Source organism: Vidua macroura, chromosome 15, assembly GCF_024509145.1.
Source record: "Vidua macroura isolate BioBank_ID:100142 chromosome 15, ASM2450914v1, whole genome shotgun sequence".
Taxonomy (NCBI): Eukaryota; Metazoa; Chordata; class Aves; order Passeriformes; family Viduidae; genus Vidua; species Vidua macroura.
The window spans coordinates 14,234,590-14,248,815 of record NC_071585.1 but is presented as its reverse complement, the minus strand read 5'-3'; the positions used below and the strand labels follow the sequence as shown (position 1 = coordinate 14,248,815).

Below are 14,226 nucleotides of genomic sequence, written 5' to 3'. Positions count from 1 at the left end.
ATCCAGTGGTGACAGACCTCCTGCTGAGTAAACACACTGCAGGTAGGCAGAGGAGAGAGGGAGAGAAAAGAAGAGAGCTCTGCTGAGGCTTAAAAATATTCTAAATCATCCAACTCTACAGCTACTCCACTGCTTGCAACTTTTACTCCAGTCAAGCGTGCAGACCTCTGTTTGTGTGTTTTCATTTTTATGGCCTTTCTGATGTCCCTACTGCCTGCCTTAAACATCTTTTAAAACTGCCAGTAAATCATACTTCAGTATCTATAAAAGACATTAGAAGACAATATCAAAATTATACAGAACTACTAATTTCTGAGTTACTTTCCCTTACCACCAGCACTATATATGGACCATACTACAACCAGAAACAATTAAGATCTTAGTCAGTGAGGTGAGCACATGTTTAAGAGCACAGACTGTTACTACTAAGAAAAGCACAGCAGTATTTCCCAGAAGTCAGATTCAGCAGAGACAGTGGGGCTCTGCAATGCTCACACGTCCTTTCAGGCATTCTGTTACTGCACTGCGTAATGCCAAGTTATATATCCAGATATTTTTCTCCAGGAAGGCTAATAACGTGGATACCTCTGAAGACTGCTTTGAAATTACAGCTTTCCTTTGCTGCATGTCATGGATGGCTTACTTCTTGTATGAGATTATAAATGGCCATGTCAACTTATGGGTGCCTGTGCAGCATGAAACACAGGCAAGCTCCTAGCAGAGGCCCCTGGTGTGACTGAAATTCAGCTGCTGCTAATAAGAAGAAGGGAAAACATTTCCATCTGTCTGGATTGGAGAAAAAGGATTTGTGATTCATCTGCATCCATATGCTGGTATGTAGACAATACTTATGGACACACAGACATATGCGAGGTAACCAGCAACAGGAACCAAATCAATCACAGATCACAGCATGTGATTTGCCTAATTATGAGTAACACCTCACATTTTCTATCTGTGCAAAAAGCACTCTGTGAGCGAGCAGATGGTGCTGCTAGGGGATGGCACCAGCCTCGACAGTTGCAGATGCAGAGCATTTACACAGCGCGCCGAAAAAATGACACAACACAAGCTGCTTCCTGGGAAAAAGACTCAAATTGAACAAGTGTCACCAAACAAAATACATGTATTTATTGATGTTCTGAACTTATCTGATCCAGCCCCACTCTTCCAATCAAATATATATGTGCAGGCCAGGGAGTGATGCTCTCTAGACAGCTTTGAAGTCTCTCAGAACTGCCACGTGAGCTGCCTAGCACGGAGCAGTGGAGGTGCAGACCAACCAGAGTCTAGTTACAACCTGCAAACCATTTAAATCCACACAAGCAGAATCAATAGGAAGAAGCCCTGCAGAGAAAGCAATTACACTGCCAAAGCAACTATATTACAGCATGGTGAGGGCAGGGAGGTAAGATGCAGGCAGCCATCCTCACTTCTGTGATTACCCACTGGAGTTCTCTCCCATGCATCTGGCCTGTGAAATGGCAAGGTGAAGCCCAGACATGTTCCTGCAATAAAAGTGTTTCAGTTTTTGGGCTCCTGTCACAATTAAAAGCTCTTCTTTATGAGCCCCATTTTTCAGGTTTGCTGTGCTCCATAGGTAAATGCTGGATTGTGCTTCAGGAAATATGTTTGAAGGGCACAGTGAACTCTCCTTTTCAACTGCTTCATGGGAGTAATAATCTCATTTCCTGGATCTGCAATTATTTATTCATTGGAGACTGTCCACTTGCCATTGCACAAGACACAAAGAAAGATTATCTGACCATTCCTGGTAGAAAATTCAGCTTTTCTATTTAAATTCTTTTATTTGCGGTTTTTCTGCTTTTTTTTTTCCCTGAGCTGCTGTAAACACCTACTCTGGTGTGACAGGTTGGAAGCAGCTAAAATGATTGATGAAAACCATATTTAGGCCTTGTTGTGGGAATATTTATTATAGAAATATGCTCAGTTAACCCTGTAGGGGAAGAGCAGGAAAGGAAGGCTGGGCCTATGACTGTACCTGTGATACCAAAGTGATTTATCTGCTGTAGTTATGATACAGGGTTATGGGGTCACAGAAACATCAGCACAAAGTGGTTTTGAATTGCTGAAGTCCAGCCACGTTGTTTCCTCTGCTGAAATGATCAATAGCTGCCTTTAAGAAGGATGCTCTGTGGGTCTGCACAACCAGACAGAGTCTTCCTCCAAGGATAAACAGAGGGGCCAAGCTCTGAGCTGCAGAGCTGGAACAGTTCAAGTGTGAGTTAATGCCAGACAGGACCTGTCTCAGAGGGGAAGAACTGCAAACCTCCATTGCTTTGGAGAGGCTGAAAGTCCAAGAGCTGAGGTGAGAGGACACTTGAATAGGTAAAATGACAGATGCAGTTAAGCGTGGGATGTGGAATTGGGCTGATCTGGAGGGCAGATCCTAAATCATGCTGGACATTGCCACACTGCACACATGTACCCACAGAGAGAGCACAGCAGCAGAGGTGTGATCAGCAGCACAACTGCAGGAGTAGGATGTTTGTGTTGGGATTTGGATGAATCTTGTGGCTGCCAGTCACCAGACACTCCTGAGTATCTGCTCAGGGGTGAAGAGAGGAGAGAGCACAAGGTATTGCTGTGGTACAGGGCCTGTGAGCAAAAACACATCCCTAACCAGCTCCACTGGGGAGCTGGGGAATGGTATTTCAAGAGATGTCAGGCTGGCAGAAAAGCAGCAGATGCTTTTTCCACACCTGGAAGAAGACAGGAAAGTTGTTTGGGGAAATGGTGAGTAATGGCAAAAGCAGACAAAGAGAATGGGATGTGTGAAGGGAAAACAGAGCCCAGGGAGGAATATCAGAGCCAAGGACCCCCATTAATCTTTGGGCAATCAGCAGGGTGGCTCAGCCTGACTGTTGTCTCCTGTTTTGAAAAGGTATTTTTCTGCTGGTGTTTTTATTCCTGAAGTCCTTCCTGAACTTTGGAGGAACAGAACTGATCAGTGAAGGCACCCAACCAGTGGCTCCTACCAGCAAAGGGTACAGGAAGGGTCCTGCCTGTGTGTTCCTGTTTCTTCTGCTTCACCTAAGCTACACCTCCCAGAGTGTTGCATAATAGATAACGTTGCAGAGAGAAACAAAAAGCCTCCTGCTCCCCCAACTTTGTACCAACATCAAGGCTCATCATTTATAAATAACAGTTGGCATCTTCAGAAAACAAGGAGCAAAAGTCAGTTTGCAGGAGGAGCTGGGGTTTAAAGAAGGTAGCAGAATACAGATAAAATATTATGGCTTGAAGCACCAGCAGGCATGCAATCAAAGGTTCTTCTCAAGCCAGCAGCTGTGACAACATGCATGCCACTGCCCTGCGTGGCCTTTATTTCATTTAAAAAGTGATGGATCTGTAAGAAACTGGAGGATACAGGCTCTGAACACCCAGCCATGGAAAGCAGGAGAGGAAACCTGTTGTGGCTCATCTCATCAACTCACCGCCTTCTAACCATGGACACCAAGACCCTAAATCAGCCTCAGCTGAGCAGGTATCCTGACCTCTTACAGCAATTAGTGTGTGTCTGGATTATGGGTTATTTGGCCATTCACTGGGGGGCTTCACCTGCATGTAGGACACAACAGTGATTCTGCCTAAAGGGACACACCAGCTGCTCTAAGGTCATGAAGAGATGTGCCCACTCCTAACCTGCAAAATACACCTAGAAAAAACAGGATTTTAAGAAAAATAATGAGTTGTTCACACTTTTACCCATCAACCTAATCAAAAGAAAGACAAAGGTTTTTGCCTGAAAAACTGAAATCCTTTCTGGAGAGTAATGCCTGATCTGTCAGACAAGTGACTTCTCTTTTCCCCTCAATCAACCCACTGCCTTTAGTTTATTTGTTTTTCTGTTTTTAAATATTGATGTCTTACGAAGCTTTTCTGTGGAAAAACCACGTCTGACTCTTCAGCTGTGCAGCCCTGGGCTGCAGTCCTGTCAGATCTCATCCAAGAAGGCTCAGTCTGCACTGGCACATCAAAAAGAAGAATTCCCAGGCTCTGTGAAGAGCAACACGGATGATTCAGTGAACAGCAAAGCTTCTCCCCAAATCAGTAACCACCCATTCCTGGTGCCACAGCTTTTGCAGCTGCTGCTGGTTTCTTAGCAGAGAATCAGGACTCAGATGTTCACCAGTTTTCTTCACTGGATGCTCCATCAGAGATCAGCCCCTTGTCTAAATCAAGAGAGAAGCACTGGAATCACATATTGTTTTGCTCAAGGAGAAGAGGGAACTAGAAGCAGAATATCAAGCTGCAGCTGGAAAGAAAGAGAAAATAAAAAGCCTAGATCATAAAAGCAATTTTAAGTGCCTTGTTTTAGATTACTAATCAAGAATCCAACTAAATAAAGTGCACCAACTAACATACAGTGAAAATCTTGGCATTTCCTCAACATTTTCATGAACGGTGATTTACAGATTACTGCTGAATTTGAAATAAACTTTAAAAAAAATCCTTCCCTTATAGACCATAAAGAAAAGCTCTCCAAAGGAAGATGTGCCTCTGTCCTTAGAAGGGATATTCCTGGGGGAAGTTGGATGACAGCAGCACTGGATACTCCCTGGGGAACCTCAGAGGTGCAAAGGCAAAACCCAAGGAGGCTTTAGCTCTACTCACGCTCAGACAAAAAAATTAAGGCTTGAAAGTGAAGAATCTCCTGCAGTTTTATGTAAGGATGGTAAACAAGGGTTGTGCTTGACAGATGAACAAGGAAGAAATAATGGGAGCTGAAGCACTTTAAGTTTTCTTTTTGTTCCACAGGTTATTTATTCTGTTTCAGAGGGAAAACGCAGAGCAGACTCCTGCCAGTACTTCATACAGCCTGCCGCAGAAAATTTTAAGGCCAGGCTGGAAGCAGGCCTAAAATCCCATGGGAGTCAGAATCACAGCACATCAGGAGGAAATCAATGGACACGTAACATTTTATACTGAAAACCTAGAGTAAATCAAGAAAAAAAGAAACAACAGAAACATGGGCACCATGGAAACTGCTTTCTTTCACCACCCTCCAACAAGAACAACTTTTTACTGCATGTGCTTTTATAGGAAGCCTATTCCAACCACGAAGATCTTTAAAGCCAAAGAAATGGTACTTTTCCCTATCAAGAGCAGCAAGTTAGTTTTCCCCAGACCCTCAACAAATTTGTCCTAAAAGAAATGGAGCAAATTTAAAGTAATTCTTGTTTTCACCTGTGTTCTTCCTTCTCCAAATACATCGTTATTTAGAAATAAAACCATCAAAGAGGTATAGCAAATGGTACAGCAGTATACCAGGTACAGCAACCTGGAAAATCTAACTTTGCTTTCCTGTCATAGATCAAAGAACTGAGCTGTCTGTAAAACCAGTTCTGTGTGCCTGCACTTCCTAATGACAGCACAGCTTGTCTTGTCAACTCCTGCCTTACAAAATACATAACTTTCCTGCCCAAATAGTTTTGATCAGCAGAAGAGTTGCAGAAGTGTTTGCTGTCCTGTGGTAAGAAGATACAAAGCTCTGCTCTTCAGGCTTCTTGGAAAATGAGGAAAACATTTTTCTTTCTAATTGGATCTTCCTATTTGTCTTTCAGTGTTTCTATTTTCTATTTTTCTCTATCTTCCCTCTACCATACTGCATCAAGTTTTATTTCTTTTTCATTTTTAGTACTAAGAAGTTGTTTTTGTACTTCAGCCTGTACAAAGCAGCCAGGATCCTGATTGTCAGCAGCAATGTCTAGACATGGCAAATCCTTAAACTCAAAGCCTTTGCACTTCAGAGAGAGAAATGCAGTCCCCAGAGCTCATGTTCTGTGTGCCCCACTGTCCTCCTGTTCACAGCTGAAATAGAAGCGATTTCTGGGATTGTGGCAAAAATTCAATGCAAAAGCTGAGAGCCCACAGAGCTCACTTGGAGCTGGGATGCCCATCACTCATCTTTGCTGCCATAGGGTCCAGCTGCAAATGTTTAAAATGAAGAGGAGGTGGGAACTGGATCAGAGCAGCAGAACAAACTCATGATCTGAACAGTTTCTCTCCCCTCACACAAGCAGCTCAAGCGAGAAATTTTACTTGTCAAAGGGAAAAAGCAAAATACATTGAGAGATCACTTGGAAAATTCTCTGTCTCCTTCGTGTTTAGCTCCACAGCTGTTAACTTGTCCACATCAACTCCAAACTCCCTCACAAGAAGGTGAAAAACACTGAGTGCAAAGTGCTTATGCACCTTATGGGGCCAGATACTTCTGCAATGATCATATCACATTTTCTGGACACAAACCCTGCACTGATGTCAGGGCAAGGAACCACAAACACGGGGTTCCCAGGGTTAGCTCAGAGGTGTACCCAAAATGCAAACACAGACAAAAGCTGAGGTAGGTAGCCCACTGGGCACAGCTGATTGGCTCTAGTAGGTGTTGATTACACTGCTCATATTGCATGAAATTAAAAAGCTTACAAATGTTATGAGCCATTACCCTTCCATTTAAGAGATCTTATGACAAGTTAGCAAGATCTAATGAAATCCTTTTTAAAATGCCATAGGCAGTCTCCACAAGATTTTGCTTTGAAATGCAACTTGTGGAGTTATTTCTTAAAGTTTGCTTACATCAGAGCTTCCTTCCTTGCACATCTTTGGGATGCTCTGATTTGGGAGCTGGTGAGATACTTCAGTTCCCTGTTGTGCTCTCAATTGGGGCACACAACACTAGCTCCTTACAGAAACAACCAGGAACAGGCATAGCAGGATTTAATTCTGATGCTATTTGTCATAGTCCTTCAGCCAGCCTACAAAATTCAATTCCCTGCAAAATTCAAAGCTGAGAGACTTCTGACCAATTTTACTATGAAGGTAAAGGGAAATATTTTCATAGTTGCTGTAAAATTTACTTAACTGTCACCTCTTCAGCACACTGGAAATATCACAGAGCCACTAACTGCCCCCAGAGCGCTGGGGCAGCCAAGGTTCAGACTGAAGTAGGCTCTCTGGATTTCATTGCTACAGAATAAAATTTATTATTGGAGAGCATATCAGTTTTATAAATCCCACTGGGCACTCACAGCCTGCTGCTGTCCACGGACTCAAATCTGCTTTGGACGGCGATGGCAAAAATATCTGTACATCAGGTGAGGGCATTTCTGCCAAAATGATCCCTTTTGCAACTTGTTCTTTCACTGAATCCCCTGCAGACTGCCAGCTCTCCTCTCTGCTGATCTCTGTGGGGCAAGCAAGACTCAAACCGACCCGGCTGAGAGACATTCCAGCCAAAGAACATTGGAATCTAACACAGTGCCAGAGTGGTGCCACAGGGAACGATTAACAAACCCTGCAGGGAGGACAGGAGAGGCCAGGCATGGCTGCAAGAAGCTTCTTTGTCTTGGCTGTGCCATCCACAGCAACCTTGCTCTATTTGTTATCTTCTCAACCAAAAATCAGCCAAAGGGCACCAAGCTATGAAGGTGCAGTCAGAGGAGGTGCTGCAGAAGTCAATCTTGGGTAGTGGGAGATTTTTCTTCCTGAAGCTATGGTGGGTGCTGAGCTGCCCCCGAGGCCAATGCCAGGAGATCAACAGCCCCAGAGCTGGCAGGAGCTCTCACAGGCTCGGATGAATCACATCCTGCAAAGAGGGTTCCTCTCTTCCTTGAAGGACCAGTCCCTAAGGGAACAGTGAAAAGCTGGAGGAGCAGGGGCTGCAGAGGTGGAGGGAGCAGGCAGGGACAGCTGAGTGATGGCAGCACGGTGAGACAAACTGCACTTCCTCATTTCCACCCCGTGGAGGTTTCAGTGAACATGCTGAAACCCTTAAGCACTTTGCTAGACCAAATCACCAGGAGCTAAATCAATGTCCTTTTATTTCTCTGTGAACTTTGACAAAGGAAGAAAAAGAATTATTTTGTCTTCTCCCTCAAAAAATAGCAACCTTCTTTCATGCTATCTATTTAAAAGCTACATTTCTGCTACACAGTTTGAGCCTCATACAAAGTTGCAATTATCTTGCCATCTGCATTCACTTTTTATCCAAGTTAGTATGTTATACTGCTTATAAATATGTATTTATGGCTACGAGGCAGGTATGCCCCACTGTGGGCACATGTCACTGTTTAATCCAAATACATGGTTTATTGTTTTGCAGTCAGTATTTTTAGCTTGGGGGCAGGCAGACCTGCAGAGCAAATAACACCAAAGAATACAGCCATTACAGAAGTGCCTCTGTGCTTTTAAATTATAGCACTCTTATTCCAGAACTGAACATAGTGAGACGAGTACATTGGCAAAATAATTATTTATCACTCCTAAAAGCTTCCTTTAAAATTTCTATCATTCAAATACTGGCTGGGGAGAATGCAAAGAACAGAGAAACATATTTTAGGTACTCGCTGGTCTAGCTTTTATTCTGATAAGAACTTTAACTAAGCACCAGTAAAGGGAATAGCAGTTATCAGCCCTAATACACAACTGTGAATTTTTCTGGCCAAACAGAATCCCTCCTTCCACTGGAGTCACCAGTTATTTTGCATGGCTTCAAATGAGGGCAGGTTTGCTCCAACAACCTGAGCAAGCACAGTGCTCCCAGAGAGACACTCCCTGCCACACTGAGTAGGACAGGGACCTCTAACATTGCCCAGAAAAGGAATGTAACAAAAACACACAGTCATTTGCCTCTTTCTTGCTTTGATGTATCCTTTTTTTCTTTTAAACTCTTTTTTTTTTTTTTTTTTTTAGCTGATTGAAAATAACCAGAAGCAGACCTTCAGCATGAAACTAGCTACCTACACTAAGAGATCTATTTAAAAAGACACTTGATAATCTCCTCAAAATCTGTTCAGAAAATTTTGCCATCCCTTGTATCTGTGCAACAGCAGAGCTTGGAGCTCCCCCAGGTAGAAAGTCTGGTGCCCACATTTAATTCTGTGTTCTCAGACCCATCAATAGGAGAGTCTGAAAGAGAGCTTAAGGGAGGTCAAGTGCTTTTTACTGAAGCAAAGTCAAAGTTCTCAGGCAAATCCATATTCTTGTCTTTAAAAGTGTTCAGTGTAAGAAAAATAAAGCCCAGGTGTAAACATCTGCAAACTGAGTTTATTTTTTTTCCCTATCTATGCACTTGGAACGAACATTGAAAGGGCAAACCCATCCTAATCCTATCATGGCAATGTTTTTCTCTGCTTCCTGAAACTGAGATTATCATCTCATTGGTTGTCAGACAGCTCCTGAGAGAAGTAATTCACTGGATTTTCCTGTGCAATCACAGCACAGGATTTTATTTCTGTTGTTATCTGGATGGAAAATGCACACAGCTTCTTCTGTGTCTTGCCCCTTTCAAGTTCCTTACAGACCTGGATGTGCCAGGCTTCAAAAAACCCCAACTGCACTAAGCAAGCTAAATCTGGGCTAACTCTAAATTGCAAGCAACTTGTTTCTTAGCAGCTCATCTCAACACAGGCAGGAAAATTTCCAGTTTTAAATTTCTATTCCAATTAAGGCAATGAAGACTGAAGTCCCCTAAACTGTTGCCACTACTTTCCAGGACATAAAATTAACGATTTCTACTGCTGTGTACAACTTTCAGTCAAAGTTGGTCTGATTTATAAGCAAGCAGATGGTTCACACGATAGTCCACAATAAATTACAACAGTTAGAAAGACAGCTACATTTTGAGAGTGACAGTACAGCTGAGCTACAGATGGGTTTATAGATGACCCTTCCAATTTTTAATAATCTTCATAATTTATCTGCAAGTAAAGAAATGTGAGAATTCCTAATGCAGCTCCTTGACTAAGTACAAATCACTTTTATTTACACAGGCAATACTTCATGGTCCAGCTATCTTCTTAATTAAAGGCAGCAAGATGCTCATGTTCCATGCAAGGAAAAAACACTGCTCAGTGTGCAATATGTTCAGCTGGGAGCTTAGGATGCTCTGAACACTCTGGGAAAAGGAAACATAACCATCTCCTTTCTTTAAAAGAAGGCTACAAGGGTGCAAACACTGCTACCACCCACTCATTAATTTCCAGATAAACTTTAGGCTTGTAAAATGGCAAGGTTACATTTTTTTGCAAGCTCTGGTGCTTGAAAGCAGGTTACTAATCCATACTACAAATCCAGTACTACTGAGTCAGGACTAGGGTGGAAAACAGCAGTAACAGAGACCCTCTTCTCTGTATAAAAGCAGAAGGGATTTGGGGGGTCACTCTTGAATGGGTGAGGGAAAAAGAAAGCAAATCTTGGGGTGTAAGATGAAGAAAGAAACTGGCTGGAAGCAGGTTTAAGAAGTCAGTTCATATCAGTTAATTTCTTTGCCTGGGGCCAAACCACATCCATCCAATCCTTCTGCTAAAATTTGGAATTTCAGTTGGGATGAGAAGCACATCTCAGTGCAGCTGCTCTGTCTGTTAAGGTGATGAAGGGAGCAGGACCTAGCAGGGCTCTTTAAGGCACAAACTGCAGAAGTTCAGAGGTGCCCACCCAGCATTCTTTAGGGATGACATTCGAGGGCTTTTCCTCCTCTCTAACCCTTGATCTTCCCTTCCAGACAAATCAATTTGAAAAAGAAATCCACTTTTAAGTGGAAATCCAAAACTATCATTAAAACAGAAGGCAGAACTCCTAGGAAAACAAGTCTGTGTGTAATTTTAATTACCAGCTTCCTGGGATTCAAGAGATGCAGCAGAGAAGAAGAGGCACCAGTGAGAAATTCAGGCTTTCAAGAATAATCACAATTCCCATTTTGGAGATATTTTGGCAGGGGTTTCTCAGCTGTGTGCAGCCCTGCAGCACATGGGGGAGCAGCACCACAGAGACACATGAGTGGGAAAACCCAGGGCATAGAGCTCATGGGACTGCAGCCACTTACAGGAAAAGTGATTTTTCCCTGTCCTTTCCAGGCAGCAGCAATGCTCCTTCACCCACTACACAGAACTACACTTAAGTTAAATTTATTGAGTTTATAAAAAAAAATAAATTCTTGTATAAATAACCAGCATCTAAAAGTCCTTGGAGTTTATGTGAAACCATTATTTATTACTGTACAGAACTCTTAGGTTGTTTAATTAAACATATGAAAAATTGTATATGCTAGATTATTTCTAGGATGCTCTTTACTATGCTATTTATCATATTTGTTTCTGTTACTCTTCACATATTTAAAGCTTCATTATGCACTTCTGAAAACCCAGGGAAGTTCACTCTAGAATTAGTATGGATGTTCATCTGTTACTGAGCTCTGAGTTTGGCACTTCATTTTAACAATATTCATCAGGTTCAGGAACTGCTACCACGCTTCCCTCCAAGACAACTGGGATCATACTACTGTTCTTTAAAAAGATTGAGTGTTGATTATTTAGCAATATTTTCAAATATTCTGTAACTATAAACCTTTGGTTGACTGAATCCTTTCATTTGCTTTCAGGAGGCCAAATTCACACACAGCATAGGAAAGCAGAAGTTGTCTGAATGCACTCTCTGCTGTTGCCCCCAGCCCAAAAATAATTCCAGGGTTACCACAAGCAACCTAAAAGCCAGCACAGGCTATTCCAGTTTATTCCCAAAGCCAGAGGAACAATGTGCATGGTCTGTGTAACTGTGTGGTTAACACAATTTCCAGGACTCATCTACTGATGGCAGCAGGGGTGCTCCAGCTCCCCAGACTGCAGATCAGAGCTTGTGGCTGGCAGCTACAGCAAAAATAATCCTGGATGGAAGATAAAGCAAGGAACACACACAGGCCTTACCTTACACTTCTTGTTCCTTGCACTCAGTAATCTGTCAATGGTGTGTGGAAATTACTTCCACAGCCCCAGGAAAGGGACACCTTTTGCACCCCCTGATGTATTAAAATGTAGATCAATATGATAACATGAAAACAGTAAACTCCCCAGTAGCAAGAAGTAGTTCTCACTTCTCTTAGCAATCCAATATTATTTCCATCAATGTAACTAGAGAAAAAGAAATGTAGGTAGTGATTTTTCAGTCTATTTATCAAACCAACTGCTGCACCTGGTTCCCACATATTTTATATTAAAAGGTGAATGACATGTAAGGTTTTACAGGTTCTGTTTTAATTCAGGGCTGAAAGCATTTATAGATATGAAGGTTTTCTGATTAAGTTTTCTTCCTGAATGATTATGCTTGTTCAAATGAATTCCTAGCCATCTTACAGAGGTTAAAACCTTCAATAATTAAATGGGGTATGGTATTGGCTGTTTTGTTCATTATGCTCCAAGTTCCAATTTCTACAAGAACACTGAAATGCTGAGATAAAAGGATGTTAAGTTTATTTAAGTAGCTATCTGCCATTGTTATCAAAGGGGAAGGTTGGTATCTGACTCAAATTAACACTTTAGATCAGGAAACAAGACAGATGATATCTTTTGACACAGATCCTGGAAACTGTAATTGTTTCAGTTATTTTAAAGCTGCTCAGGATATACACGATTGCATTAGAAAGACCAAAAGTCACCAACAGCCAACAAAGTGCTGCAATGAAAATGCTATTTCAATCACACTTGGGTTCTTCTTCATCTCCAGTAGTTAACATTCTTGCCACTTTTGTCATGCAGTCACTCTTAGCAGCATTGAATTTTAACTACACATATTTTTAAACCAACATGAAATAGGATTGAGGACATAACATTCATTGTGCTAATGAACTACAGATCAGGCCCTTGTGCCAAGGCACCACCTCTCTGCTATCCAGATAAGCTGTAACTGGTTAAAAGTGACAACTGCCAGCCATCCCTCTGCCTCAGAAATAACACCTGTAACATGGCTATCAACTTTGGAAATGCCCAGAGGATGCAGTGTCTGGACGAAGCCCTCAAAGCCTCACTCCCCAAACTGCATCTGTATAGAGAGGCCAATGGCCAAAGCAATTTATCCAGTAGCCACATCACCCTGCCACTTCACGGTTTCTTTCTGTAAGGGCTACAGAAACAAACTTGTCCCTTTCCCAAAAACTTACTGGTCTTGATCGGATTTCTTTGGCGTAGAGAGGTTTCAAGAATTCTGAATCTCCTTCAAGCTTCAGACCCTTTTCTGTGATCCTCAGGTTCCCCATTCCATCCTGAAAGACAGGCAAAAGAAACAACCCTATTAGTTACAATTACTAAATTCACCAGGCTGCCAATAGCTGATTTTTTCCCATTGAAGATAACATGTATAGCACTGGGAGGCACTAGAGAATGCAATTACTTGTGTTATCCTTGTAGCTCAGTTTCTGTGGGAAAAAAAAAAAAATTCTATTCAGAACTATCTGCAATGCCCCCCAGTAAACCATTTACACAGATGAAAGATGTTCCTTTAAGCTAAGTCATTCTCAGCTCACAGAGAGGCAGTGATGCTCTGTGTTAACAGGAAACTATTCACTGTAATATTCACTGCCTGCCTTTATAATATAATAATATACCTGCTCATTCATAGCAAATCCCTGTAAAGAATGTGTGATTAATATCTGTATAGATACACTCAGAGGAGAACTGTACCAAAATATATTTCACCTCTGACACATGCAAGTTCTAACTTTTATTAAGATGAGGGATTGAGCTTCACTTAGGCTATAATTGCTTAGAAAGGGTGTGTAAGAAACAGTGTGGGTAGGGAATTACAGAGGTACATCTATAATCAAAACCATATCAAATGTAAGGTATTATTTCCAAGATTCAGGGTGATTGTCAAAGTTTGCAAGGACTGAGGTAAACTGTTTTGTCCTGAGAAAAAGATGGTTTGAAGAATACCTTTTAGCAAAAAACTGACTGAAATCACCATGATTGGAAGTAAAACAAGCACTTCCATGACTAACAGCTGTTTTGGGGATTTTATAGGAAAGGGGAATGAACTTGGGTAGAAGGCATAAAAAGATCAAAAGGAGACCAGGAAAACCACGAGTATTTGGATATACATCTAGCATGCTTTCCAATCCAGATGCAAAACTGAAACACCATCTGTCTACTTCCTCTTCCTCCCACTGTGAGAGCACCTCCAGCCCCAGATGAGGAATCAGTGTCTCTCCAAGAGAGTGGAGATCTAACCCAGACAGATTTCCATGAACTGCTGCCAAAGGCCTGAATGTGGACGGATGAAAATCAGAGACGTCGCACGGCTCAGCAGCAGCACTGGTCACCTGCCAGAGGTTCTCCCATTCCAAGAAGTGCCATTCCCAGGTAGTTCCCTGCCAAGCTAAGATTGTTCTTGCCAGATCCTGGTGTCTCATGAACAAAGGTGATGCTGGTTGATAAA

At 42.1% G+C, this 14,226-nt stretch overlaps 1 protein-coding gene across 1 annotated transcript in view; it reads right to left on the bottom strand.

Moving 5' to 3' along the window:
* The window catches only part of SGCD (sarcoglycan delta), a 136,278-nt gene that overhangs the window by 63,212 nt on the left and 58,840 nt on the right, over positions 1-14,226 (bottom strand). Inside the window, exon 3 of the mRNA XM_053991319.1 lies at positions 12,953-13,054. Within this exon, the coding sequence (XP_053847294.1) occupies positions 12,953-13,054 (102 nt within the window). The remainder of the gene's footprint in view (positions 1-12,952; positions 13,055-14,226) is intronic.